The 27,370-nt window shown below is 48.2% G+C and overlaps 1 protein-coding gene across 1 annotated transcript; it reads right to left on the bottom strand.

Moving 5' to 3' along the window:
• Nucleotides 1-26,383, bottom strand: NAT8L (N-acetyltransferase 8 like). The gene is made up of 3 exons (XM_062493324.1): nt 25,602-26,383; nt 24,213-24,377; nt 1-437 (listed from the first exon to the last, which is right to left on the bottom strand). The coding sequence occupies exons 1-3, from the start codon at nt 25,933-25,935 to the stop codon at nt 70-72; spliced, it is 867 nt and encodes a 288-aa protein (XP_062349308.1). The 5' UTR covers nt 25,936-26,383; the 3' UTR covers nt 1-69.
• Nucleotides 26,384-27,370: the final 987 nt, after the last annotated feature.

Below are 27,370 nucleotides of genomic sequence, written 5' to 3'. Positions count from 1 at the left end.
TATTATTTTCGAAGGGGGAGGAAGGGGGGATTTATTTTTTGTTTTGTTTTGGTTGGCGGGGGCTTTTTTTTATTCTTCCCGCAGCTGCAGGCGGTAGCGGTGGTAGCGGACTTGGAAAAACATTCTCTCCAGTAAGGAGCGTGTCATCCCTGGCAGGGCATAATGTTCAACGACACCCACGTGCTTGAACCCCAAGGACTCATAGAGCTTGTGGGCTGCCATCTTCACAGCCGTGGTTCCCAGCACGACGGAGGAGTAGTTGTTGAGCATGGCAAACTCCAGCACTTTGCGGCCCAGGGCCTTGGCGATGCCTTTGCCGCGGTAGTTGGAGTCAACGGACATGCGGCGAAGCTCCACCGTGTTGTCTTCCTCGTTGCCCCGCGCTGCCACAATCCCCACCACGTTGCCGTCCAGGACGGCAACCCAGAAGCAGGAGCCTGTGGGAGACAAAGCAGCACATGCAGTCATCGGCCACCCCGCTGGACAAGTGCCCATTGCCAAACACACATCTGGGAGCAGGGCCTGGGGTCCAAAACCACGTCACATGTGGGGACCAATGACCTTCATAAATAAGGACACTCTTTTTCCCTGACAGTGTGAAGGAAATGTTTTCCCAAGGAAAATGTGCAGGGGCTACAGTGTCCTGTTGTAGAAAGTGAGAAGGTCTCCCAAGAGCCTCCTTTTCTCCAGCCTTGACAAGCCCAGCTCCCTCAGCTGCTCCTCACAGAACTTGTGCTCCAGACGCTTCACCAGCCTTGTTGCCCTTCTCTGGACATGCTCCAACATCTCAGCATCCTTCCTAAGCTGAGGGGCCCAGAACTGGACATAGCTCTCAAGGTGAGGCCTGACAGTTGCTTAATTACCACTCAAATAAAGCCACAGTTCAATACAGCAGCCCACCATGGGCACTGAGATGTCTCTTGCCCAGATGAAAAGTACTGACTTTCAGTGCTCTGGAGCAATGTCTTCATCCAGAGAAAGAAGACCCCATGACAGGAGAAACCCCTGGTGCAGGCAATGGCCTTCTTCCTAGATGCTAAGCAGAAGAGAACCTGACTTGGACAGCAACTTCATCTTCTGCACCAAGCCTGCCAACTGCTCCAACCCAAACAGAAGACATCTCTTCTGTAAGACCAGTTACACAGCCCAGAAAGGTGTTCAGGGGGGCAAAGGACCACCAGTCCTGAAAAAACAGGGGAAACAGGAGTAAGACAACTCAGTGTACTTTGTCACTGGAGGAGAGCAAAGCATGGGGTGGTGGGAGGTGCCTTTGCAGCTGCTGCAGGAAAAATGTACCTTGTGACTCCATGAAACCTTCTGAAAGAGATACCCTAGGTCTTCCCTGCTTCCCTGTGGCACAGCTCAGCTTCCAAGGAAAAGCTGGCTACAAACATGGGTTGGGGAACCAGCCCAGGTTCACCTCAGCACACTGGGCTCATCCCCACATTCAGAGGAACGTGCAGCTCCTGTGACACTCACTCTTGTTCCCACTGTGAGCAAGTCATCCTGCTGCTGCTATCTAGGTCAACAGCTAATTTTTAAAACACCAGGGCTCATCTTGACCCATTTATCATGAGCCTGAAGATGCCTCTGCTTTGCTGCCGTGTTGACAACACGGCTTGTTCCCTGACACTCACTTGGATCTCAGAACGTGATTTATTCAGACACGACCCCAGACAAACACCTACAAGCACTGAAATCAAGCAGCCACCCTCCCTCTGCATACAAATTGCTGGGCAGAGAGCTCACTGCTGGTTTTAAAGTGCTCATCATGTGGTGGATGAGCGAAATCCACTCCCTAACCCATCCATCACCTCTGGCCACGTGGCAAGCACACCAAACATAAGGGATCCTCACCCTACATGCATGGCTACCACTCCTGTGGTGTAGTTCCAAAAAGGAAGTTCAGAAATTCCCCCATGCTTGGGAAGCAGGGGTGGGATGCTTCCCTGGGGCCCCAGTCCTGGGGCAGCACCCGAAAGTGCCACGAAGCAGCCTTTAACTGGTGTCCACTGGGCCGCACCTGGTGGCACAGCCACCACATCTCCCCCTCATCCAGCCCCATCCACAGCAACTCCTCCTGGAGCTCCTTCTTCAGCAAGTCTGCCTCATTTCCCCTCAAACCAGAGAAACAACCTAGGTTCCTCTCAGCCTGAGGTTACACAATTGCTTCCATGACTGCTTCCCACTTTTATTCCTTATTTTCTCTTCTTAGCAAGCACCTCTTCTCTGTGCCCACCAAACCTGAGAAGCTGCTAAAGCTTGCTCAGCAACACTTCCCACATTTGTAAAATGGCACGTTTCTGGTACTTTGAGGTATTCTGAATACTTAAAAACCCAAATCTGGAAATACCTGCTACTGTAGAGCCACCAAACCCTTCTCATTCCCAGCCCCTCTGACCACCCTGTCCCTACTCCCACACCTGTCCATCCCAGCAGGGACTGGACCTGGTTGCAAGCAGCATGACAGCAAACCTGCACTCCTTGTTAGTTTTTACTTACAATTTTAAAGCTTAATTATAATGATTTTGAGTTCAACATGAAAAGAAATAGTATCTGGCACATCTCCCAGTGTGTGTTGTGCACACAATGCTTATAATTAGCCACAGACAGGACACATCTGCTCAAACAATGTGAGTTATATTCAGCTCTCCTTTACACCAGTACCATCAGTCCCTAAGACTTCTACCCTGCTGTCCTCCTCGTGTCTGTGTCTGCTCCAAGGATCACCAGCAGCCAGTTCCTTCAGTCTACTAAAGACACCTCAAGTTTCCAAACGTGGCTACAAGCCCAGGAACAGCTTTCCCCCATGGCATTGTCAAATCCCTCCCCCAGGCACCTATGTTCCATTTGGATGGGGACCTGCCACTGAAAGCTGTCTTGGGATCACACCACATGCTGCTGGCCTTGGGCTGGGACTTCCTCCCCTCTGGGAAAACCCTAGTTTCACAGCAAAACCACTGAAGGTCCTCAGATTGCTTTTACCCAGACCCAGCTAGATGACCTCTAAAGGTCCTTTTCAACCCAAACTATCCTATCCTATGATTCTACGTTTTCCACAGTGCCAGCCAGCTGCAGCTCCTCACCATACCCACTCTTCCAGCAGCACTTAATTCTGGAGCAGTATGGAAGAACCCTGGAAAAACCACCTTACACTGCCACACTCCAGGGCTGGGAGAGGGTCTTCTCCTCACCTTTTCTGGACTGTGGATATCAACTCAGAACATGGCTTGCTTTTGCACTTTTTCATACCTAGGATGAAACAAAACTAATTTCATCTCAGCTGTCAGTAATGAGCAGCAGCCTTGTTTGCAGCACTATTAATAGCAAGAGCTGACGTTTTACTCTCTCACATGCTATCTGAAAATAATCACTGCTGCAAAGATAAACACAGACCCTGACAGCTACAACTCTCCCTGCCCTTTTAGATACTCATCCCACGGCAGCACCTCTTTCTTTGCCTCCACCCTCACCTGGCTCCATCTTGTACCAACCCATCACTGTGGTCATCCAAAGCCCTTCCAGCTCACTCCAGGATCTATTCTCCATGGACATCTTGCATTTACCCACAGCTGCCTGGGAACACCACTCTGAAGCACCGGAGAGTGCTTTCCAGAGGCCATAGCTGTTCCCAGCCAAACACCAAACACTCTCCTCTGCCTCCTTCCAGGCTGCCAAAAGCAAAAGTGAGGAGAAGCAGCCATGGAAAACCCACTACCACCTTCCTTAGCTCTCTCCACTTCCTCAGCTTGCTGCCTCACCACACAATCCTGACACCAGGAACTCACAGACAGAAGATACAATAATAAAGGAAGAAATTTTTTTTTACCATGAGGGTGGTGAGGCACTGGCACAGGCTGCCCAGAAAAGCTGTGGCTGCCTCACCCATGAAAGTGTTCAAGGCTAGATTAGATGGGGCTTAGAGCAACCTGGTCTGGTGGAAGGCATCCCTGCCCATGGCAGAGGGGTTGGAACAAGATGGTCTATAAAGGTCTCTCCCAATCTGCACCATTCAAAAAAAAAAAAAAAAAAAAAAAAAAAAAAAAATAAACAAACCCCAAAACCTCCAAAAACAACATACCATGAAAACCACCTTGTGATGCACACATCTACGGAAAAAGGCACAAAATGGCTGTGATGTGCATATGGCAAGGAACAACATGATTTTAGTTTGTTCATGCTTCACAGCAAGGTCAGACCTGGTTCCTCAGCTGATGGCACCCAGGACATGAAAGCACACAGGATGGCAGTGTCTTTCTGCTCTAAGGATGGTTTAAGGATGGCTCCCAGCTTTTGAAGACCAAAGAGGGTATTCTTCTAATCCATGCACCCATCTCCCACAGCACAGGGCTGCCCTCAGAGTCCACACACCATCACTGACACGGCATCCCAAGGACGCCCCCGCAGAGGTGGCACCACGCTGGCCACATTTCCTCCACTCCTGCCAAGAAGGACATGCCATGCAATCTTCTGGCTGTGCCTGCCAGCCTCCTCTTTCACCCTCCTCCACTGTCATGAGCTGCACCAGCTCTCCCCCATACAGCCAATGAGGATGGATGGTGGGTGAAAAGAAATTCATTTATTTTTGCTGCAAATTCTTCTACGCCTTTTGATGAATAAAAGGCCGGTGGATGCATGGGTGGGAAAACTGGAGCCAAAAACAATAGCAGAGTACTGCTAGAAGGGAGGGTGGACAGAGACATCAGCCTTCCTCAGCAGCATGAGTCCCACATGACTGATTATTGAAGGTTCCAACAGCTTTCTTAAGCCCTCAGCATGCAGCAGCCACTATCCCAAGCCCCAGAATTGTGCTGCTCTGAAAAAGCAAAGCTCTATCTTCCACATACTTTTCAAATACATTGTTTTCTAGAAAATTCTACTATTCCCACAATAGCAAGCAAAGCTTTGCTGCCCCACAACTTCCTTGAATTCACACTCGGGTCCTCCCTAGCACCAGCACCCACACACTGAGGGGTGAGGGATGAGGCAGGTAAAACCTATCCCTGTTTTCCTTAAGGATGGGGAGAGGACAGAGCAGCACCTGCAGCCACTACCAGCTGTTGGTGCTAATTTTGCATGGATGCATTCCTGTGGGAAGGAGTTTTCCCTGGAAGCTCAGCAGAAAGCGAGTATGGAAATCTTGCCCAGAGGCATGCCAGTCTTCTTTTTCTTCAGGGGTGGCACTGCTATCTATGCAGCCAAGCTCTCATTAATTCTTAGAGGCTTATGCATGGAACATGATTTCTAGACAGAAATGCAACTTCTTAAGAAAATACCCCTTCAAGGAAAGACTGTGACTTTCAGTTCTGTTTTGGCATGTCACAGCAACACAAATGTGAGCAATTCCCCTGCTGGCTCAAAGCTGTCACAGGTGATGTCCCTGGAATATCATCCAGGTGAGGGAACTGGCAGTTTCCATCACCACTGCTGGGAACCCTCCAGGACAGCACCAGCTCCTCTGCATCCTTACAGCAGCCAGGCAACATGGCACAGGGTAAACTTCCCTCTTCTACACTTTTCTCCAGACTGCTATGAAAGGACAAAAAGGAAGAAAAAAAAAACATCCAAACACCAAAAAGCTCAAAATCACTTCTGTGCTTCCCAGAGGACATGGTCTGCAATTGCCTGTGTCCCATGCTCTCAATATACCTACATAAAGGCTTGCCAAAAGTGACAAGCTTGCTCATCCCAGAGATCCAAATGCTCCCTGACTCCTCCCTGTGACCCCTGGCTCCATCACAGCCTGGTGTGACACCTGCACACAAACAAACACCAGCACAGAGGAGGTACAACATCACAGAGCTTCAAGCATTTCCCCTTGCAGTCACTTGTTCAGCCTCTTGTGCCATCTTTTGGTGTGATTTTGGCCAGAGTAGGAGCTATTGTGCTAAACAGAAGTGGTCCAAGCAGGGCAGTACAGAGGGAACCAGGACCCAGTGCAAAGCCATTTTACCTATTCACCTGTTAAAAAGCCCCAAAGTTCAGGGTCTGGGCTCTCCCTCCTGCCAGAACTATTTACATACACCATTAAGACAGGTTGTACATGGCAGTAAGTGGACAGAGTCCCTGGCCCAAAGCTGGCTGTGCTGTGGCTGTGTATTGCTGATGTCACTTAAATTCCTGCTCTTTTAGCCTGTCTGGGTCTTGAAGAAGAAGAGGAATTACCCAGCACCTGAGGCAACACTCCTCCTTCCTTGCCCTCCATCCTGGGTGAAACAGGGCAGAGAAGCCAAGTTATATCACCATCAAGGGAGAAAGGAGGCTCTTCTGGGGACAGCTTGGCTGCTGGGATGTGAATGCTGCTGGCAGGAGGAGTTTGGGGCACAGACATGGCACAGGCAGCCTGGATGCAGGGACCAACCAAGGACAGACAGCAGCTGTCCCTGTCACTGACTACAACTGCTCAGCTAGCCAGGATGGGGAGGGATTTATGTCTGTTTATGAGGCATGTCATTGTCCTATTATCCCTCCTTACCTCCATCTTTCCCATGTGTTGAGTTTCTCTCCTTTTCAGCTTTCTAGTTTCCCTTGGCTTCAAGCAGGGCTGCATGACAGCTCCCACAAGTTCTGCTAGTTACTTTACACTTCATTTAAAAGGCATTCCTGGAGGGGTCCTACAAAATAATGGCATTTTAGTGTAGTTTATGGCTATGGAAACTGAGTGAGATGTGAGAGATCCTGACTCCAACGCTCCTGACATGCGTGAGCATCCCTCTGCACCAGACAAGGCCCAAGCATGGGGGAACAAAATATGTCAGGGGCACAGGAATTATTAACACATGAAATGAGAAATGCTATGGGACACCTTCCTCCCCATAAATAAAAAAAACCTCCACATAATCTACCACTGCAGGACACACGGCCCTGTTATAAATAATTCCTGTCTGGAAGAGCACAGGGCAGTGCATCTATATGCTGAGGGTGGGTGACATCCCTTGATTCATGGAGCATCTGGGCAGCAGGCAGTGAGATCACCTACAAAGCATGAAAGCAGATGGATGGTTTGGTTCTGAGCAACCAGTTCATCTACTTCTCCATCTACCTTCTCGTCCATCCTTGCTGTGTTGTCACTGAGGGCTGAAGGTACTTGCAACAACCCCAAAGCTCAGCCAAAGCCTCCAGAGTTGCAAGCAGTAGGGAGTCAGTGGGATGACAGTGACATCCAGCATTCAGTCTGCAACACAGCCAGCAGGGCAGATCCATGGACATTTGCCACCAGCAACACTGTGACCCCAATCCACCACAGCAGTGGATCTCGAACCGCCCCAGGAGACAGGAGTTCAGAGATGGCCTCTGAGCTGATAAACCTGAGCATGAAATGAGAGACAGAGTGATGGGGTCTTAGACTGCAGGCAACTGCTGCTCTAAGCATCAGTGCAAACCCCAAGCCTTATTGCATTCAGAGTGGTATATGCTGTACCATGCCAGTGCTGACAAACCTGCTTTACCTGTGCCTGGGGGTGGAAAGGGTGGTGGGGTTACAATTTAGAGCAACAGTATGAAGTGTCTGCTCCATGCTTTCTGATGGAGCTGGTCCAGCCTCAAAAGTGCCCAGCTACTTCACCACAGATATTCCATTTTGGGGTGCCAAAGCCCCCAGAAAATCCCTAAGATGCTGATGGCTAGCTATAGTTTATTTTCACTCTAATATTTTGACAGAAAAGAAGAAAAACACATTCTGCAGCAAAGAGACTTCAGGAAGTGGCCAGGTTTGGTCCTAAACAGCATCTCCTGCTGTCACTGCTGAGAACATAACCCACCAGGTATTTCTAACCTTAAAACCTTTGCTTTAAACCTCACCCTATTCCTGTGAAACACCTCTAGGACAGCTCCTGCCCATACACCCTACTCCCATCAAAGCTTTGAGAGGACCCAGCTTGGACGTCTGGATCAACGCAAACCGTTTGTGGCCGTGCCCCAAGCCAGCACTTCACTGGCTGATTTTACAAACATGCTTAAGTCCCCTGGAGCCCAGAGTGTCAGCATGTGTGACAGCACACCAAGGGTGCTCAGCAAAACCCCAGGAAGTGCTTGGCACAGTGCAGGAGCAGGCTTTTGATGAGACAGCTAGAAATCCAGGCAATGCTGCAGATGGGATAAAGACAGCCCTTCCAGCACATTTCAGAGGGTGCTATATTAAGAAGTGTAACAGCAGGACTTCAAAATCTTCTATCAGGCTCTTTTTGCTGGCCATGCTGCACCTTGAAAAGCAAAGGCTGTAATAAAGCCAATGTATAACAACTGTTCAAGAAAAAGCTGCAGAAGCAGTTGCGGTGGATTAGAAGTAACCTGGTTATCTGGACAGATTTAGCCTGGCCCATTGCTCTGCTCTCTGCTGCTGAAAAGGAGGACACGACACAGAGAAAGAAGAGACAAAACCACAGATGCAGCAACCAGGGTCTACCTGCTGCTGGGTCACCAGGGGAAAAGCACAGACTGAGAAACGAGGCAGCTTCTGTGGTTTTGGCATGTGAGCAATTGTTATTGACAAGCAAAGAATTAAACAGCTTAAAGGAGTGGATAAAGACTGGGATATGTGATTTTGGCTGGGCATTGTCCTCAGGGCTGACTGGATGATGAGTCCCAGTGCAATGGAGCTGGCTCAGCAGAATGGTCTAGTCTCCATAAATGGACAAAACCAGAAAAAAAGTATTTAAACTTTCAAGGGTAGATGCTCCTTACGCATGCAAAATACACACTAAGCCGATCCACTGCAGAGTCAGGCCTTAAGTAAGCCTGTGTTCTAGAATTTAGACTGGTTTTTAGTTAGAAGTTTTACGGAAAAAAAGAAATCAAGCTCTTCTGCCCGCTTTGCTAGACTGGGTAGTGCCAGGTCCAAAAAGACTGATGTGACAATTAGCTCCTTGTTAGTGAAATTAGTTTACAAGATCAAATGTGCTGCTGGTTGTGTTTTCAGCCAGCTCCTTAAAAGGACATTGTTAAGGCTTGGTCTCCATCTTCTACATCAATCTTTCACTACATGGCTTTATTGCTTTCCAAAGGTCCTGAATTTGCCTTGCAGCAATTTTCACTTCCAAACATTGAACAAACAGGTAAATCTACAATCATTGGATGTTCTAGAATTCATTACTTGGTGGCTGACTTTTACTTTATATGCTTTACTTTTTCAGTAAAAAGGGACTGAGCAATAACCATTGAATGGCTTTCTTTAGCTTAGCAGTTGGCCAAGCCATAAATCAAACAGGGAAAATGGATGGAAACAATCTGATTTTCACCATCCATCATTACTTGTCTGGTCTAAATTTAGCAAAGACTCTCTTTATTCAACAGAAGTGCCTGTACCTACACAGGTATTGCACCTAATGCTTCACAGCAAAGGGAGAAAACTAAGGTTCATTGACTTAAGGTTAAAATAATAAACACAATTCTGAGCTCCACAAAGACTCCCAGGGGGTTTTATGCTGCTGTGAAGTCAACAGCCTTTGAGATGAGTCACTCTTCAGGAGAGCCCCTCTTCCACAAAAGACCACAGCTAAAACCTACAGATCTCACTGTGAGCAACTGCTTTCAGTCAGGAGCAATGTAGGTAAGATGAACTGCAGCCAAGATGTGAGTTCAGACTTAGGATATGGCATAATGATGCATCAGGACAGAATAACTCATATGTGCATGGAAACTCTTTAAATCAGAGTCAAAAATAAGGCTGAAAGGTGCCTCCCCTAAAAGGTAAAAAAGGGAGCAGCTAAGAATATTTGCATATTTAAAGAGTGACAGGCAAAAACCAAACAAAAAAACCCACCAAGCAAAAGAAACCATAATAGACCAAGTCAAGTAAAGGTTGCATATATTCAACCAAAACATGCTGCACAGCATGTTTCAGTGCTTCTGAGCATGATGTTAGCTCCCTTGTCATATTCTTGCTGCCCTCATGAGTCTCTAAATGAGAACTTTCCTACTACAGCAGCTGAGGAGCAACAGTGACAAGGCAGTATTTGTGGTGCAGAAACACTGACCAGAAAAGTCTCAGATCCCAGGGTAGCTCCTCTGCTTTCCTTCCTGGGACAAACTGGGAACTGACAGACAGGGACCTGCACTTCACCAAACCCTGCACAGCAAAGAGAAGCTACCAGGATACCTTTCTAACACCCACAATAAATATGGCTCTGCTGCACCCAAAACCCTTCCTTCTGCACATGACAGTGGTTTCACAAGAATCTTACCTTGAACACAATGAATCAAACCTCCCTGACCTCTAGCTTTTCATAACCTATAGGAGTCAAACAACAACCGCAAGGAATTATATTCTCTCTGAAACTACAGTGAAGAATTCATTGCTCAGTATTCAGGAAGACATCAAAAAATAAAAGGTTCAGGGCACAGATTTGATAAAAATCATGAGCTGAAGTCAGATGGTAGATGGCTTGATCCCCCCCTTAAGTCTACTGCAAGCAATAAATATTTCCAGTTTCTAGGACAACACCTTGAAATGGTGCTGCACACACACACACAACCTTCCCAGAGCACAGGCATCCAATAAGGACACCAGTTACCATCAGCTGTCACCAGCTGCTACACCAAGATGAGCCACTAAAATGCATTACAATGGACTGGGGAAGAGATCAAGAGGTAAGGAGTGAGGGTGGCTCACAACCTCTGTCCTCCCCAGCTGCTCACCAAGGCCACTCATTTGGGCATTTCTCACTGGACCAACCCTGTCTAACCTGCATGAGCCCCCCCAAATATCTGAGCAAACCCATTCCCCTAACCTCTGGGGAAGGAGTATGTGACTCAGTAACAGGGAAACTGGGAAAGATAACCAAACTGGTAAGGAGAACCAGACTTCCAATCAACCCCAGACTTTCTGCCCTGCTTTTATCAAGGCAGCATGTTGTCTCTGCAGAGGTGCTCATCCTATCATAGAAAGTGATGGAAAAAAAAGTAATTTCTATCTATAGTATGCCACAAAACAAGGCCTTTCCCTTGGAACAGGGTCTGTTGTACTTCTGACATCCAAGGCTAGAGCAACAGAACTAATGCTACAGCTTGTAGCAGATCCAACTCCTGACCCACATAAATAAATGAATAGATAACTAGCAAACCTCTCTGGAAGAAAACACCCTGAGTATTCTTAACATGCTTTTAGCACCATCACACTTCTAACACTGGAGGACTTCCTAGAGCAATGACCCTCTCTCTACAACACACCAGTCAGCCCATCCCATTTGAGAAAAGCACAGAAGGAGCTTTCCCCATCACACCCTAAGGTGTTCCCCAGTCCTGGTGGGGCTGGATTTGACCTAGTGATAGCTATAGGCACCTCCTAGTATCTGCACCTTCCCACATCTTCAACCCCACCCTCAACCAGGGGATGCTGACTTCCATGACCAGGCAGAATCAGCAGGCAGGGGTACCACTGCTTTCCCATCCTCCTGTGTTTGTAAAGCCTGGTTTTGGGAGATGCTGAGCCCTCCTGAGATGGTGTCTGAGGGTACTCAGCCCTTCTGAGGCAAATGGGACAACCAGGACTCCTGGGGACACAACTGCAATGACTGTTCCCCTTGAAAATAAACACAGGTCTTTTTCCAGCAGGAGAAGCCTGTGAAGGCAACCTACCATCCTCCAGGTATCACCTCCCCGTGGGCATCCCAGCACAGCTGCTGCTGGAAATGAACACCTTACTGGCCTGCAGCCCTCTTGCTTCTCTACCTTCACTGGGAATATGTAATCCCTGGGGGCTGCTGCATTTATCCCTAACTCAGCCAAACAAAGCCCTGGGGTGAGGTTGTTCCAGTGTGTCCCAGCTGTGTATGACAAGGTAAAGGGCTCCCCCACTCCCACTCTGCTGGAGCCTTTCACAGCAAGGAGGACAAACACTGCCTCAGGACTTCACATCCTTCTGCCACAAGTCATAGAATCCTACAATGATTTAGGTTGGAAGGGACCGTAAAAATCATCTGGCTCCAATGCCCTGCCATAGGAAGGAATGTCTTTCAACAGAGCAGGGTTCAGACCCCAGAAAGACCTCCCATGCAGCTGGAGCTTTCATCACCATACATTGCTTCAACCTTTAACTCTCAGGAAACCAGTGGCACCCCCCCATGTGAGGCCAGAGCCCTGCTGTGGTACAGAAAAAGCACACACCTGGATGACCACTCTTGTGAAAGCTAACATTGTTCTACATCCCTCTCACAGCACATCAAAGCCAATGTGCTTTGGGTATAATTCTACTGAGCTCCACTAGCCCAGACTCAAACTAGCACATTTAACGTGGCAGTGGAAGAAAATTCCACATCCATAAATACACGAACACCTGTCTGGCTGGGCACAGACAATGATTGTGTTGTGGATGATGCATTAACAGAAAATGAAAATTACATGTGTAAATCTCTACATCTCTAAAACTAGAAAAGAAAAAAAACCCACCACTTTTGTCACGCATTCAGACTACCATGCCAGAACAATCAGGCCAAAAAAGTCCCTCCAAAAGCCTAATCCAGATCTCTTGTGATAACCATCTAACACCTCCTTACACCCCACACTCATGCGAGCCCCAGCCTCAATACCAGTCACAAGAGCTGGGGATTTGAAAGACATCTGTGAAATAAATTACTGGAGTGAGCAGGTAACAGGCCATGTCTCACTCCATCAGGAAGACACGTGGCAAATGAAGGGCAGGCAGCTCAGGGCTAGTGAAAACAGACACTTTTATGCCTGCACCCTCAGACTGAGGCACCCATTCACAAAGGACCTGCAGAAAGGGGATCATCTTACAAATATGAACAACACTACAACAACCAGAGCTAGAAGAGATGCAAATCCACACAAGACTGGGTAGAACTGCAGTATTTGAAGATCTGTTGGATTGTCCCATCCACAAAGACAACACTAAACCCCTGGACACAATGCCAGGAGAGGGCAGAATGAATAAATCCAAGAGCATGTTCACAACTACAACTCCTGTTTCCAATGCACCAGTATTCCCTAACACATCATAAATTCATCTTGCAGGCAGCTGATAGCACATAGAGGAAACCCAAGGTTTATCACCATTTATGTCACAGGTCTCTTGTAAGTATCCAAAGAGCACTTGGATCTATACTGCCCCTAAGTATATGCTAAACTACCAGCAAGAGACAAGGGATTTAAGCCCATGATTAAGTTAAAGCAAATGCTCCACTGAATCTTTAAGCCAAACTGTCCCAAGAGTTCAGTCTCAGTGAATGTGGGGGGTTATGTGAAGATTTTTTTTTTTTAGAATTTGACTGAAATCCTCTTTAGCTATTTGAGTTATCCATGAAAAATGTTCCCACTTCTCATGAGTCCTTGCAGATCCTTTGATGTTTTTCAGACTACTGATGGCTCAAAAAAAGCCCTGTAAAACCCGATGATGGCTTATGCCCAAACAGAAATCACTGTCCAAGAGGCACAGCTTGATGTTATCCTCTGAACACTGACAGCTTCTGAAACTCCACCAGACATAAATTTTCAGAGCCATTAAGTGAATCTAATTGACTTTACAAGCAGCAAAAGTTTGAAAAGGTGTTTAACAAATACCCCTTTTAAACAGTTTGGATTTAAAAACAAGAAATCTCTTGTTAGCATCCCTATTGTACAATAACTTCTTCCCTTCTTGCTTTCTCTCTTTCTCAACAAATCGCACGACTAACAATGTAATTCCACCAAGGACTTTACCAGGATGCTCACTGCTGTTCAGCAGCCAGGCACCTGCTATGCTTTCATTGCTCTGCCTCTCACTAACCATCATCTGAATTAGCACTTGGAAATGGCAGGTGCTCCAAACCAGGCTGTTTTCAAAAGCTTCTCTTTGCAGTTCTACTATTTAACATTATTTTAAATTGGAAGACTACAGATTTAGGTCTTCCCTGGATTCCCACTAGAAGTGTTACACAGTGTTTCTGATGCTGTTATCTAGATTCAGGGAGGATGAACAGATTTGACACCTCCAAAAAAAGAACAAAAAACCATGGTCTCAGAAAATAAAGTGGTTGGGTCTGGGATTTATTTTTTTTCTTGCACACTCTGAATGTAATAACGATTTTATATACCTTGCTAAAATGGGAAGGATTAGGTTTGTAAGAAAAGTCATAAGATCAATAGATGCATCTGGAAGTGATGTGGGCCAGATATTCAAAAGGAGGTGTAAGAAATGTTGCTGGCAGTTCATTTGCCTTTAGGTAAAATGTTCTCCCCCCACCAGTGACATGTGGGTTTGTGCACTGATGCACTGTTTTCAGCTTAGCAGACACAATATCCTTGTGCTGCTGGCTTCTATTGATTTTCTCATCTTTGTTATTCCAAGTCTTCCATTAAAAAAAAAAACCCACAAAAAACCCCAACAAACAAACAAACAAATTTGCACTCGCCATGCTAAATAGCCAGACAAACTAAGAAGAGAAGAAAGTACATATAGACTAAAATTAGGTAAAGGCACATAAATTGAAAAATTTGATGGAAGGAAGGGGAAAATCAGAGGTACAGAGGCATCCTGGGTAGGGGACCACCACCCATGGGAAATGCCAGAAGTGATGAGTGAAGCAAGTAGATCAGACCAAAAAATCACTGGAGAATTCAACACAGGAATGGGCAAGAGAGCTGAGCAGAAGTCAAAGGAATGCAAGTATTGCAGTTTGACCCAAGGCTGGAAGTGTGGGATACATAACTGCTGTGCTAGGGGATGGAAAACGGAGGGGGGGGAAATAGAAAAAAAATAACTCAAGGAATCACTGCTGGTTATCTGACAGCTGTTGAAGTGAGTGTTGAATGCAAGGTGCACTGAGGAGCTATTCATGACTGGACAGCTGGTCCAGCACCACTAGCACAGAGCCCAAGAGTTGAAACTGTACAAAGCAAACAAACTTGCACTGCTGATGCTGGTTTCCAAGTCAGGATTCGTACACGCTGGCAAGGGAGACTGGGAGCAGCTTGTATAGTAATTACTGGTGACTGAGGGCAAATCTAGGCAAGCAGCTTACTTAAAAATGCAGTTTTTGTCAAAGCAAAACAATTCACACATTCGTCCTGAATTCACCAACAGTGGAAAATGAAAGGCAGAGGAAAGCCAGGCTGGCACAAATCCTGCACAGAGCTTAGCCCTCAGCATTGCTGGCTGGGACACAGGCACACAGCTCAGTCCTCCAAGGATCACAGGGGATGGATGCCCCAGCAGCCAGGACCTCAGGGATGGACCCCTCAATACCACTGCTTCAACTAGTACCCTGATATAAAACACCTAAACATGTAATTCAAACAGGGCCTGGGATGCCTGAAATCCCAGCACTGACTCAGCAGAGATTTAATAGTGCCATGCAAAGCAGGACCTGCCTGAGGAGTAACAAACACTTAACCATATCTATCATGGCTCTATCATGGTCAGTACTTCCTAAGTATACACTTGGGTCTCACCTGCGTTGTTAAGGAAAGCTGTAAGAGCCAACCATTCTGCTTTGGGCTGAAAAAAAGCATTACACCCCCCACTAATCACAGATCCTTGCTTCATCATAGTGAAAAAACAGAGTGAGTAATAAATCAGCTTAATTTGGAGCAAAACTATCCTTCCTTTTACTTTCCAGTTCCTGAACTGAAAAATCATTTTCTCACAAAACCTCTGGTTTTCAGTTTTGCCACTTGAATAAGTCCTAGAAACAACACAAGAATTTTAAGTGACAAATATTACTTGTTAGTTATAATTTCAAGCAGGACACACTGTGCTAGGACTAATACCTTGTATTATTCCATTAGCATTTACACTGTTGCAAATCCCATTTTAAATATCAATATCTCATGTAGCCACTTAAAAATACAGCTTCCCATTACCAATTTTGAAACACCTCCTTTCACTCCCAGAATCCCATTTTAAAGTAGAAGCCCAGCTTGGTACTAAGCCCTGGGAATCACAGGTCTACGTTTTAGAATTATCCTGTAAGAAATATATATTTTTTCTTTTTGAAAGAAGCACTCTTCAAACAGTTATAGAAGATAATGAATGTTATTATACATGCTGTTACAAATTGTTAATTGATTGCTGGGGTCCAACAGGTCAATAGATGACTTAAAAGAATGGCTCAAAGCAATGTGTAACAGATACCACAGCTTGTACCTGGCCCTGACCAGACCACTATGAACTAATTTTTGATGCATCTTCAATAAAGGACATGAGGCTTCTTGGTGATTCCATGTGACCCCCTTACAAAAAAAAAAAAAATAAACAACAAAAAAACACCAAAACAAAACAAAAAAAAAAACAACCCAAATATTCCCCCCCCAAAAAAAAAAAAAAAAAGCTATTATTTGGTTACAAGGGAAAAAAAAGTTGTCAGTAGAAACTAGGTAAGACATGCTGCTATCTTTGGAGTTTCTTTAAGACTCCTTTCATTAGCCACCTGTCAGGATAACAAAATAATACCTCAGCTTTCTACAGAATGGAAAAAAAATAAAAGGGAAAAGAAAACCTAAAAATATACTTTGAAGCTCCCTGTTTATGCAGAAAGTAACAACAAAGGCTCATACACCCCTCAGCTCATCACAGAAATGGATACCAGCAAAACACTCTAGGTCTCTCTCTTTGCTGTAGCCTGGAAGGGAGTAGCATCAAGTATGTGATTATTTGTAACAGATCCCCAGCACTGCATTACCAAAATAAAACCACGTGTTCTGCAATACACCAGCAAACAATGCTGTGAGCTCCCAGAGTCCTGAGGGGCTCACAGCCACTCCAAATGTCATTCCCATACCCAGAAATTAAATACAACCTGCCTGAATCAAGACCTAAGCCTACAGAAGGAATTTCAGAAATCCACTCTGAAATTCAGTGAGATTTTGAATGGTTTGCCTTCTTGAAAAAATCAGGCCATGCATTTAGACTTTTACATAAAACACAGGTTTTTTTCAATATATTTAGAGATCTTCAAGTAGAGAGCAATCCCCAATGGCAATTTCTAAAGTATTAAGACCACTGGTGATACACATTGAGAGGCAACAACATGACCACACTCTTGGGTAATCCTCAGAGGCTGAATATAATAAATAAATACAACAATGTGAGAATAAGATTTTTCAATTCATGCTCCTACATCCAGAATTCAGTGTCAAGAGGGACTCAAAGCTTTGTATCTTTAAACCTCCTGCCATAGTCAAGAGCCTAAATTTAGGATATTATGAAATCTTAACCTGAAACAGACTTTTGGGCAATTGTTTTAAATCTTGGCCATTCTTAAGAAAGCAAGAGGGAGAAGAGCTACCAAAAACCCTTTATAAGAGTAATAAATTTGCATTTAAACTTGAGAACAAAATTCTGGACTCAGAACCTATTTTGGTTTATTCACCAAGACTAAGTCCTGAGAAATTGCATACAATCATGCCAGAAAACATTTAACACTGGAGAAAACATTAAAAAAAAATACTCAAAGCTAAGAAAAAAAACCCAGAACACCTGATGTCCCCTGCCTCCTTCATGTTCCTAAGTCCCAGTGTGGCTTGTTTGCTGGTCTTGAGAAGCTAACTGTGCCTGAGAAACTACTGATGTTCAATTTACACAACTGGTTACCTCTGTACTGAAGATTAATGACAGCACTGGCATGTACTGAGGATTTTAAAGACCTGCAGGCTGATCTTATGTTCAGTAGCATCATATCCATTCAGTCATGGCTACAACTCAAACACCACTGCATTGAGTGGTGGTCATGTCCATGAGGTACTGGCTACTTTTAGAGATAATTCTCATACACATTCGGGGGGGGAGGTCATATTATTCTGCAAAATTTACTATAAAATCTATTTTCATCTAATTCTGACATGGGACTGTGCCAAACCTATGAGATTTAAAGGGAGAGCTATTTTTATGTTACACTGAGTAATGGGTTTGTTGCATATATTCCTGCTCCTGTGATAAATAAATAGGAAGGGGGGGAGGCTGCAGCAGCTTGCCCATAAACATGTTTATTCCATGCTTATTCCACTGGCTGTGGATGACACAGCCCTGAATCCAGACTGCTCCCCTCATCAACAACTGCACTTTCCCTATGTTGGCCCTTTGCCGAGAGCATCGCTCTCTAGCGGGTTCTCTACTACCTGAGCCCCCCAAAAGTAGGGGGGGGGGGGGGAAGAAAGAAGGATTTTGTGAAGTAGAAAGACCCTGCATGCCCTCCAATGGGTTGAGCAGAGCTGGCCCAAGTGGGTCAGCACCGCAAGGGACCCGAGTTGTGTCACCTCTGATCTACCCTAGCTCTTATCAGCAGGGTTGCAGCTGGGATTGCAGGGTTGCTCTTATCGTGCTTGCTGCTGGGACCAGGACAGCCCGTGGTCAGCTCTGGGAATTCGGGTGGAGGAGGAACTGGTACCAGCAGCACTTTGCCTTGCTCACCGTGCCCACGCCCCAAGCCTGCAGGATGGGGCTGCCTCCAGATGGAAAAGCCAAGGCTCCAGCACAGGGAAATGCAGCCACGAGTGGTGGAGTGCCAGTGTCAGAGGAGGTGGGTTTTGGGAGTCAGCCCAACTCTAAAAACATTTTACATTATTCAAATAAAACCAAAATATTTCAGCCCATTGCAAATGCTGGACAAAGCACATACCTAACACTTGGAAGTAAGTGTTGTTTTTTCATCTTGCTTCCCAAAAAAATTCTGCACTGGAGATGAGAGATGCCTAAACAGTTCCATGCTACTATATTGTAGAAACCCAAAAGCAACAGTAGAAACTGCTGAGCTGGAGAATCCCTGACTGTCCCACTTGCAGGCGGTCAGCTTTGGAAATGCTTTGACAAAACACTTCCCACTATGAAGTATATGAAAAATCTGTAATCCTGATCTTACAGGATCTCCCTGCTAAGGAGGTTCTCATGGAACTGCAGAACGATGCCAGCAGTGATATGCACACAGGACAGACCCTCCTCTGCCCAAGAAGACCTAACTTCAGTTCCCAGCAGTGATAGGAAGCAGAGCTGGGAAACACCCAGGAGGAGATAAGGACACAGCCTCTCCCATGGGGTTCCCAGCCCCACACAGAACTCCTTGCCACTCTACAAGGCAGTGTGGGAAAGCCAAGCATGAAAATCCCAATACAGGACAGGCAGCTTGGGGGTTTGGCAGATACATGAGGTCAGTGCACTGCATAAGACAGCAAGAAATGCTGCAGATAGGGATGCTTCAGATTCCAGCTGCCTCTTTGGCACCAGGAGTGGGGTAGGGCTCTCCAAAAGCACATTCCTCCAACTGGATAGCAACAGCCCTGAGCCCTCTCTGGCCTCAGGTAACTGAGCTGTTTTTTTGCAAAGCAAGAGTTGCTCTATTCTTTCCAAACAATGTTATCGCTCGGCAGCTTCACTCCTGCTTATCTAGCAGCTTGAGCATTATCCAGAATGTGGAAGAAGTGGGCTCTGTGGCTGCCCCTCTGCCTGGGGCTCACTGGGGAGAAATATCCCCCACCCCCTCTCTCCCTCTGTCTTTGGAAGGGTTTAGGCATGGCAGAGCAACCACAGCTCCAGGGCTGAGGATCTCCTCCCAAGGTAGACCCTATATTTTCCCAGCACTCCAAAAGTCACTGGTGCTCACCTCTGAGCCTTCCCAAGGCTCAGCACTCATGGAGCAGAGGTAGCAGGAGCCACACGACTCACAAACAGCTGTTCACCTTGCAAACATCATGCCAGAGGGAACAAAGCCACTGCCAAACCCTGATGCAAGACACAAACGCTTGCTTGTTACCCAGACAAACACTTCCCTGCAGGTGCAGGACACTTCAAAAGGTAGAGGCAGCAAACAGGATCTCACCTCCTCACAACTCAGTTCTGGACCTACCTCAACTGGTGTCCTTCTGGCAGAAGGACATGATCCCAGAACCTCTGCCAACAAGGGCAGGACATCCCCCTTTTGAGCTCAGCTCAGCAATGTGCCACCCAAGAGCAGCAGAAATTGAACCCCAATGAGCCATCCCCCTGCAGTCCCTCCTCCTTAGGGCCCTGTCCCCCAAGGAGGTCGGGATATCTGCGAGGGCTCTTCACTTGTACCATCACATACAGGGGACAAAGGGCAGCAGGACAGGAAGGCTCTGCTCACCCTGGATGGGGGCAGGAGAGCAAAGCACCCATCCCCTCCCTGCATGAGGCAACCAGAGGTGCCCATGAGCACAGAGCAAGAGCTGGAGCTGTGCAGCTGCAGCCCTCAGCACGGGTGGCTGATGAGACCTGACACCTCCTGCAGCAGCACTCCAGCTTCAGCTGCTGCATCACAGCAGGCAGATGCCCCCAAAATCCCACCAGGTGCTACGGCCTCAGCTCTCCAGGCTGCCCATCTGTGCTGTCCATCCTCCCCTGCAGCACTGGGCACTGCAGTGTGGCCACCAAGCTCGTCACCAGCCCCCAAAACCCTGAACAAAGGCCAGCTGCCACCACCACCAGGTCTTTGCACCACCAGGTCAGGTATGCACACCCCCCACCAAACCCTGCCAGGACAGCCAGCAGCAGCTCTTTAAACAACCACAGACAATTGTGGAAATTCATCAGCCAAAGCCTCAGCTCCAGTCACTTTGAGGAGCAGCAGTTTTGCATTGGACACATGGAGTCTTGGTTCCCATAAGCTCTCCAGCTGAGACCTCAGCCTCACAAGAATCTCTCTAACACACCAACCACTGCAAAAAAACATACAACACAACCAACTGGGACAGAAGCTTGAAGAGACTCTGTAAAATTGATTAGTCATCAAAATCATCAGACCATAAAAGAAGCTCCAGCTGTGCTCATCTTTTTTTGTGTGGATAAATGCAAGAGGCAGGGCTCTATTTAAAATTAATTCCTTTTTCTTTTTGGTTGGTTTTCACTGTTTTTTTTTTGTTTTGTTTACTAGAGCTTATTACTCTGGTTGACAATTAAGCCCATTATCCAATTCCTTTCTTTTTTACCATTCCAGTAGTCTTTTTTCATAGCCTTTGAAGAAGGAAAAAAAAAAAAGGTAAATTCCAATAAGTGCTATTTTTAAATGAAAAATGTGAGTTTGCAAAGAGCTCAGGAAGGTGTTTGAGCAATTCAACCTTCTGTTTTAAGACCCCAGCACACACTCAACACAAACAATTCCTTTCACACTGAAAGCAATTTCAAGTCACACTGCTGTGTACAAGCTCCAAGTTAAGCACAGGCCCAAATGTTCTGCCAGACCCTTGGCATAAGTGTAGGAAGGCAAGAGAAAACAAAAATTTAAATTTTGGCTAGTGCACTTCTGCAAAATCACTGTCAGCACATATTTTTCAGTTCATACAAAACCCAGCAGAGGAAAATTCAAACAATAACTAACTTGGAGGCTAGAGGTTCAAAAAAACTGCAGAAGAAAAAGCCAAATACAGTGTAACTGATGGAATTGTTCAACACTAATCATTAACCTGGGTGTTCACAGTATCCCACTGCAAACTGTGTCTTTTTGGCTTGGTTATAAAACTGGCCTACATGTTTTGTGGAAACTTTCACAATACCACCAAGAATGATCTATTCTAATAGTTAAAATGTCCCCTCACTGTAGATGCCTGCCTTACCAGAGGCTATTTGCTGTAGATATTCCCTACAACAGCAGAGAATATCCAGCCCTGAGCACCAAGCAGACCTGGCTGCAAACAACAGCCTGGGTATCTTGGATTCCAAGGGCAAAACCCTCAGCAAAGCCACAACCAACATCTTTATACGAGACCTTAAGACCATGTCCCAGTTCTACCTTTGCATTCACCACCCTGAGAATTCACAACCTCACCACAAAAACGCTCCCTTCCACTTTTTTCCATGTTGAGAAAAGGAATAGTCAAAGAGGAAAACATGGATTCTCTAAAGGGGTGGGAACTTGCCTGATCATAGTCCCAGGCCAAGCTGCAGTTATATCAGGTTGGGTTTAACTTGTCTAGTCAAGCTCTGGCCATCTCCATCCTCTCTGAGAGCCTGTCCCCACACCCCATTATTCTTGCTGTGACCAGTTCTTAACACCTCACTGAGAAAGCTCTCACAAATATCTCAGCTGCAGCAATACAACGAGCCCTTCTCATTCCCACTGCAATAATTCCTGCCTGGGTGCTAACTTGTAAATTAGGCAAATAAAAGACAAACTTGGGGCTTGAATTTGTTTTATTGCCATTGTTCTGTCCTTTAGTTGGGATGGGCAGTGCCATTGTTTGCCTGGCTTTGCTGCCTTCCTCCAGATACTCAGCCAGCCTGCCTTCAAAGAGCACAAAACTCTGGGATTTTCTAGGATGACTGTATTTATACTGCTGTCCTATAGGGAAAAAAATCTACCAACTGCATTTTTTTTGGAGGAAACAGGAGCAAAACACTGGATTAACACCTTGTGCACAGCTCCACTGAATAGCACCACAAGGATTCATGGCACATGGCTGGTGCTGGCTCCAACACCAGACACCCTTCTCCTTCCCCAGACCCCAAAGACTCTCTGGTCCCTTTATCCAACACCACTATCATCAAGAACCTTTAACAAGCACCATCAGTCCCATAAATCTGCTTTTCACGGCGTGGCAGAAGCCTAATTACATGATTAAATTCTGTCACAAATTAAAGCCCACACATTTGCTCTAAAATTGCAATTAGCTCTTTCAGGTACCAAATAAAAGCAATGCTAACATTTCAAAGACATGTTGGCAACACAGCTGAATGAAATTACATTACTGACCCTAAACAAATCAAGGGCATTACTTTGAGTCCCTTTCCTTTATTTTCCATGTCTGCTAGTGTTATAAATACAGGCACTGTGATCCCTCTAAATTGTGACAATGCAAATCCTGAGCATTAACAAGCTAAGCAGCTCAAACACCTATTAACTCCACATTACACATTCTTATTCTACTGGAATCTTCCACTGCTTTCTCAAGCATAATACTTTGCTGGGCCTCACTGAAGAAGTGCAGAAATGTTTTGCTATGAACCCTTTTATTTCTGTGACACCACCTTTAATGAAGATTGAGCTTTTTAAATACAAGTCACACATCGCTTAATTCTTACAAAAACAAGTCCTGTAAATGAAACACACCCTGTGTGCAAGATGGGACAAGACCTGTACAAGATATGCACTGTGATGGGAAGAGAAAGCTAAATTAGGCTACTTAATGATTTTCATAACAGAAGCAACATTTTAGCAAAATGTAACATTGCATATTAGAGGTGAGGGAAGCTTTGTGGCTATCCTGGGCACTCTAGAAGTGCCCAGGGAGAGAGATTTGTCACACCTAGGGAACAGGAATGATACAGCAAATGATACAGCAAAAAACATGGTCACATGGGAAAAACAACACAGTCCGTACCCAAGAAGAGAGCAGGTACCCCAAGAAGATGGAACTAAGGTGGGATACTATCCTTGCCTTGCTTTTCCAGCTCACCAAGGGCACTCTGTGACCACCAAAAGCAAACATCAAACCCCAGCTGACTGCCCAGGCATACCCCTGGCTCTTGTCCTCAATATGGATGTGTGCCTACAAAAAGGGAAATAGCACCTGACAGCTTCTAAAGAGATGTTTTTTATGACATAAATTGTCTTTTACAGCTTAACAAGGTAATTTTATCATTAGATGACGTATTTTCAATTACATGTAACAAATTTCGATTATATGCAACAAAGGAATGAATCCATATTAGGGCAAGCTTATGTGGCAGCAGCCCTTCACATACCTGACCCATGCCTATTCCAAAACACCTGCATTAAGGAACGTTCTTGAATTACATGGGCAAATGGGCTCAACAGCTAAAATGGGCTCCTCTGAGCATTTGGGGTAAAAGGCCTTTCATCTCCCTCTCCTCCTGCTGCCAAAGCTAATACCAAATGCATGGCGCAAAGAAACACCGAGCTCAAGATGTAAGAGCTGGGGTGAACAACCCACATCCTCCAGCCTCAGTGTCCCCAAGCACCCTCACCCCGGTCCTTGGGGTGGCTGTGGGACCCAGCAGTGCTGCACTCCAGGGGTGGACAGAGGCTGCCTGGGATGACTAGGCACTTGGGGGAGGGGGGAGCAGTGAAAAAAAAAGATAAAAAACCAAAATCAGCAGAAACAAAACAAAACAAAACAAACAAACAAAAAAACCCAACAAACCAAACCAAAACCAGAGATGGCTTTGTGTCTGGTGTGGCTAAAGAGCTGCATTCTGGTGACTTTTGAGCTTGCTCAGTGCTGCTGACAGGAAGAAAAGGCGCCAGCAGCAGGGAGCAGCCATGTTCCCCAGCAGGCTGGGGGAAGGAAGGCTCCCTCTGGGAATTCGTACTCACCTGGCGGTTTCATGTAATATTGCTCAATATCGGACATGTCCGTGTGCAGCGCACAATCGAGATAGTGCAGGATAACTTTTCTACTGAAGTAGTACCTCATGCCCATCAGAAAGATGGGCAAACAGCAGGTCAGCAGGAAGGACTTGGTCACAACAAAGCACATTACTATGGAGATAAGGAAGAGAAATAAACGACACCTGTCAGAAAAGAGAATTTAGTGTTGATTTCGGAATACAAACTCATTATAAAAATAAATCAATAAAACAAACACAGTCAAAATATACATTTGCAGTACACACACAGTTCACGCTCTCGAGATTATCGTGTTAAGGGATGGCATATCGCGACGAGATAACCCGGACAAGTTTGTGAGGTCCTGAAGGAGCCCGTGGGGAGGATGCTGCCACGGCAGGGCAGGGCCCACCGAGCCCCTCCGGAGCGGGGCCGTGGGGTCCCCGAGGGCCCCGCACACCCCGGGCCCCCTGCGCTGTCCCCGGTGAGGCCGGAACGCGGCCGGGTGGAGGAGCAGCGCTGCGGCCACCGCTCCGCAGCCATGTGTTCGCCACTGCGGCAGCGCTATTTCCATCAGCACCGACTCCCAGGGCAGCCACCCTGCCCGTTCCCATCCCGGGGGGCTCCTGCTGGTGTCTCTGAGCCGGCGGCTCCCTCCGGCACGGCCCAGAGCCACCGGCTGGGTCCCCGCGCTCCCCGACGCCGGCCGGGGGTCTTCCTCCAGCGTGGGGTCCCATCCTCCCCGGTGTCTGGGACGTGGGGTGCGACCAGCCTGCGGACACCGGGGGCAGGAGACCACCCCAAAGCCCTCTCGGGCCGGGGAGCCCGCATTATTAATTATTGGCAGGGGGAGGGCACACCTTGCGTTTAACTCAGGGAGGTGAGGTGACCCCTCGGCTCGGTCCGGGCGCAGAGGGGACCCCCTGTACCCCGTCCCCACGTCGGGGGTGAAAGGGGGGCCGCTCCCTGGCGGGCCCGGCTGTCTCCAGGCAACGCCGGCACGCCGAGCCCCCCCCCCTCGCCGCGCTGCGCGGGGGCGGCCAGCGCTCTCCGCTCCCCTCCGCGCACCCCCGAGCCCTGCAATAACCAGAATGACGGCTCTACCCTCACCCCCGCCGCGACCTCCCCTTCACGGCTCCCCGCCCTGAGCACCCGGGGCAGGGACGCGCATCCCCGGCGGCGGATGCTCGCCCTCGCAGCCCGCTGCCCCCGCCGCAGCGCTGCGGCTCCGCGGCCGCCCCGCTCGATGCTGCGGCGCTCCCCGGCCGCACCGCGCCCGCGGGTCCCGGCGCCTCCGGCCTCTCCGACCATTTTGTGAAGTCCCACAGCGGCGAATAAACCCGGCGCCCCCCTCCCCAAAAGAGAGCGGATACTCACCCGCCAGCAGCCCGTAGAGCAGCTGAGTGAGGGGCTGCTGCTTCAGCCCCCTGAACGCCGTGTTGGGGATTCGCTCCATGATCCCCTCGTAAAAGATGCGGCGCACCACCTCCTGTTCAGAGGGGTGGAATTCGCGGATATAGACATTGTCGCGCCTGGGGTCTTCTTTTGGTGGGGTGAGGGGAGGTGGGGGTGAGGGAGGGGAGCCCGCCAAAGAGGGCCACATCTGGGAGGAGGAAACAATGATCGTGTCTTTTTTGGATCCCGGGATTGATTCATGATCTTCCGCCACAATCTTGGTCTCACAAACCATCTTGGGAGACAGACAATGCATGCAAACCGGCCGCGGGGAGGGGGCGAGGAGAAAAACGGGAGGGGAGGTATCAGAAAATTAACAAAAAGATAAGATTAAAAAAAAAAAAAAAAAAAAAAAAAAAAGAAAAAGGGGAGGGGGAAGGAGCGGGGCGCGGAGCCGGCACGGAGACCCGCGGGCAGCGGGGCGCAGAGCAGCGCGGCCGGGCGGGACGAGAGGAAGGAGCCCCGCTGCATTTTGGAGAGGCATTTATAGGGCGGGGGAGCCGCGGGTCCCCGGGGTCCTAGAGCCCCCCGCATTGGCTGCGCGGGGTCGCCATGTGATCGGGGGGGCGGGACACCTCCCCTTGCCCCCCCATCCCTGCACCGCCCCTTGCAAATTACTACGGCGCGGAGAGTCTGGGGCCGCGCATCCCTGCCCGCATACACCGGTGCACGCGGAAGGGGGGTTATTAATTTATTTTTTTATGCATCCGTTTATCAACTACGAACGCACTGTGCACTCAGCAGCTTTCTGGAGTAGTCGCTGCGGGTGCGCGGAGCCGCGGGGAGGGAGGTCCCGGCGGGCTCCGCACCGCGTCTCGGCGAGCTCCGCACCGCGGCTGCTCCGCCGTGAGTCCCTCCCCGCGGCGGCGCGTCCCTGCGCGGAGCTCCGCGGAGCGCGCCCCAGCTCCGCCATCCCGCGCGGAACGCTCTGCGAGGGCTGAAAGGGCTGGGAGGTGCAGCGGCGCGGCCCCCGGCTCGTCCCAAACCCGTGTAAATCCCCCTCTCCATCCCTTAGCGGCCCCCGGTCAGCAACTTTTCCTGCCGTGCCCACGCCACTGCGCGGGGCAGAGAGCGCGGCCGGCCCAGCCGCCTCCGCGCCCCTCCGCGGGGCGGTGAGAAGAGATGGAGGGGGAGGGAGGATGCGCAGGGAGGAGGACGGGCTCCTCCTCTTCGCAGGACCCGAAAAGCTTCGGCCTCTCCCGGTTGGAACCGGCCGGCATCTGCCCGAGGCATGCGCCGTGCGCGGCCGGTGCAGGGACGGGGCTGGGTGGGGGATGCTGGGCGGGGAGACGGGGAAGCCCCGGACCCCTCGGTCCCGTGAGGTGCATCCCTCGAGAGCTTCGTCTTCGCTTTCCCCTGCCCGCTGACAGCCCCCAGCCGTAGCAGCCGTGCCTTTCCTCAAACTTCACCTGTGCATCCCCCTGGGACTTGCAACCCCTGCGAGTCTCAGCCGTGCCTTCACCCGCAAGGTGCACCCATGCACCCCATGAAAGTTTCATCTGTGCCTCTTGCTCGGTAAGGTGGTCCTGTGCACCCCCGTGCAGTCATCTCTCGTTAACGTCCCTGTATCCCCCTGCCAGGTGTACATGTCCCTGTGAGATGCACCCCTGCATCCTCCCTACAAGTTTCATGGCTGCGTGGTCCTGGGAGATGCGCTCTGCCGACAGGGAGTGCGGCTGTGTCACTGGAAC

The sequence above is a fragment of the Cinclus cinclus genome, chromosome 5 (genome assembly GCF_963662255.1).
Source record: "Cinclus cinclus chromosome 5, bCinCin1.1, whole genome shotgun sequence".
Taxonomy (NCBI): domain Eukaryota; kingdom Metazoa; phylum Chordata; class Aves; order Passeriformes; family Cinclidae; genus Cinclus; species Cinclus cinclus.
Note: the sequence above shows the minus strand (reverse complement) of the source record. Positions and strands in the feature narration are given on the sequence as shown.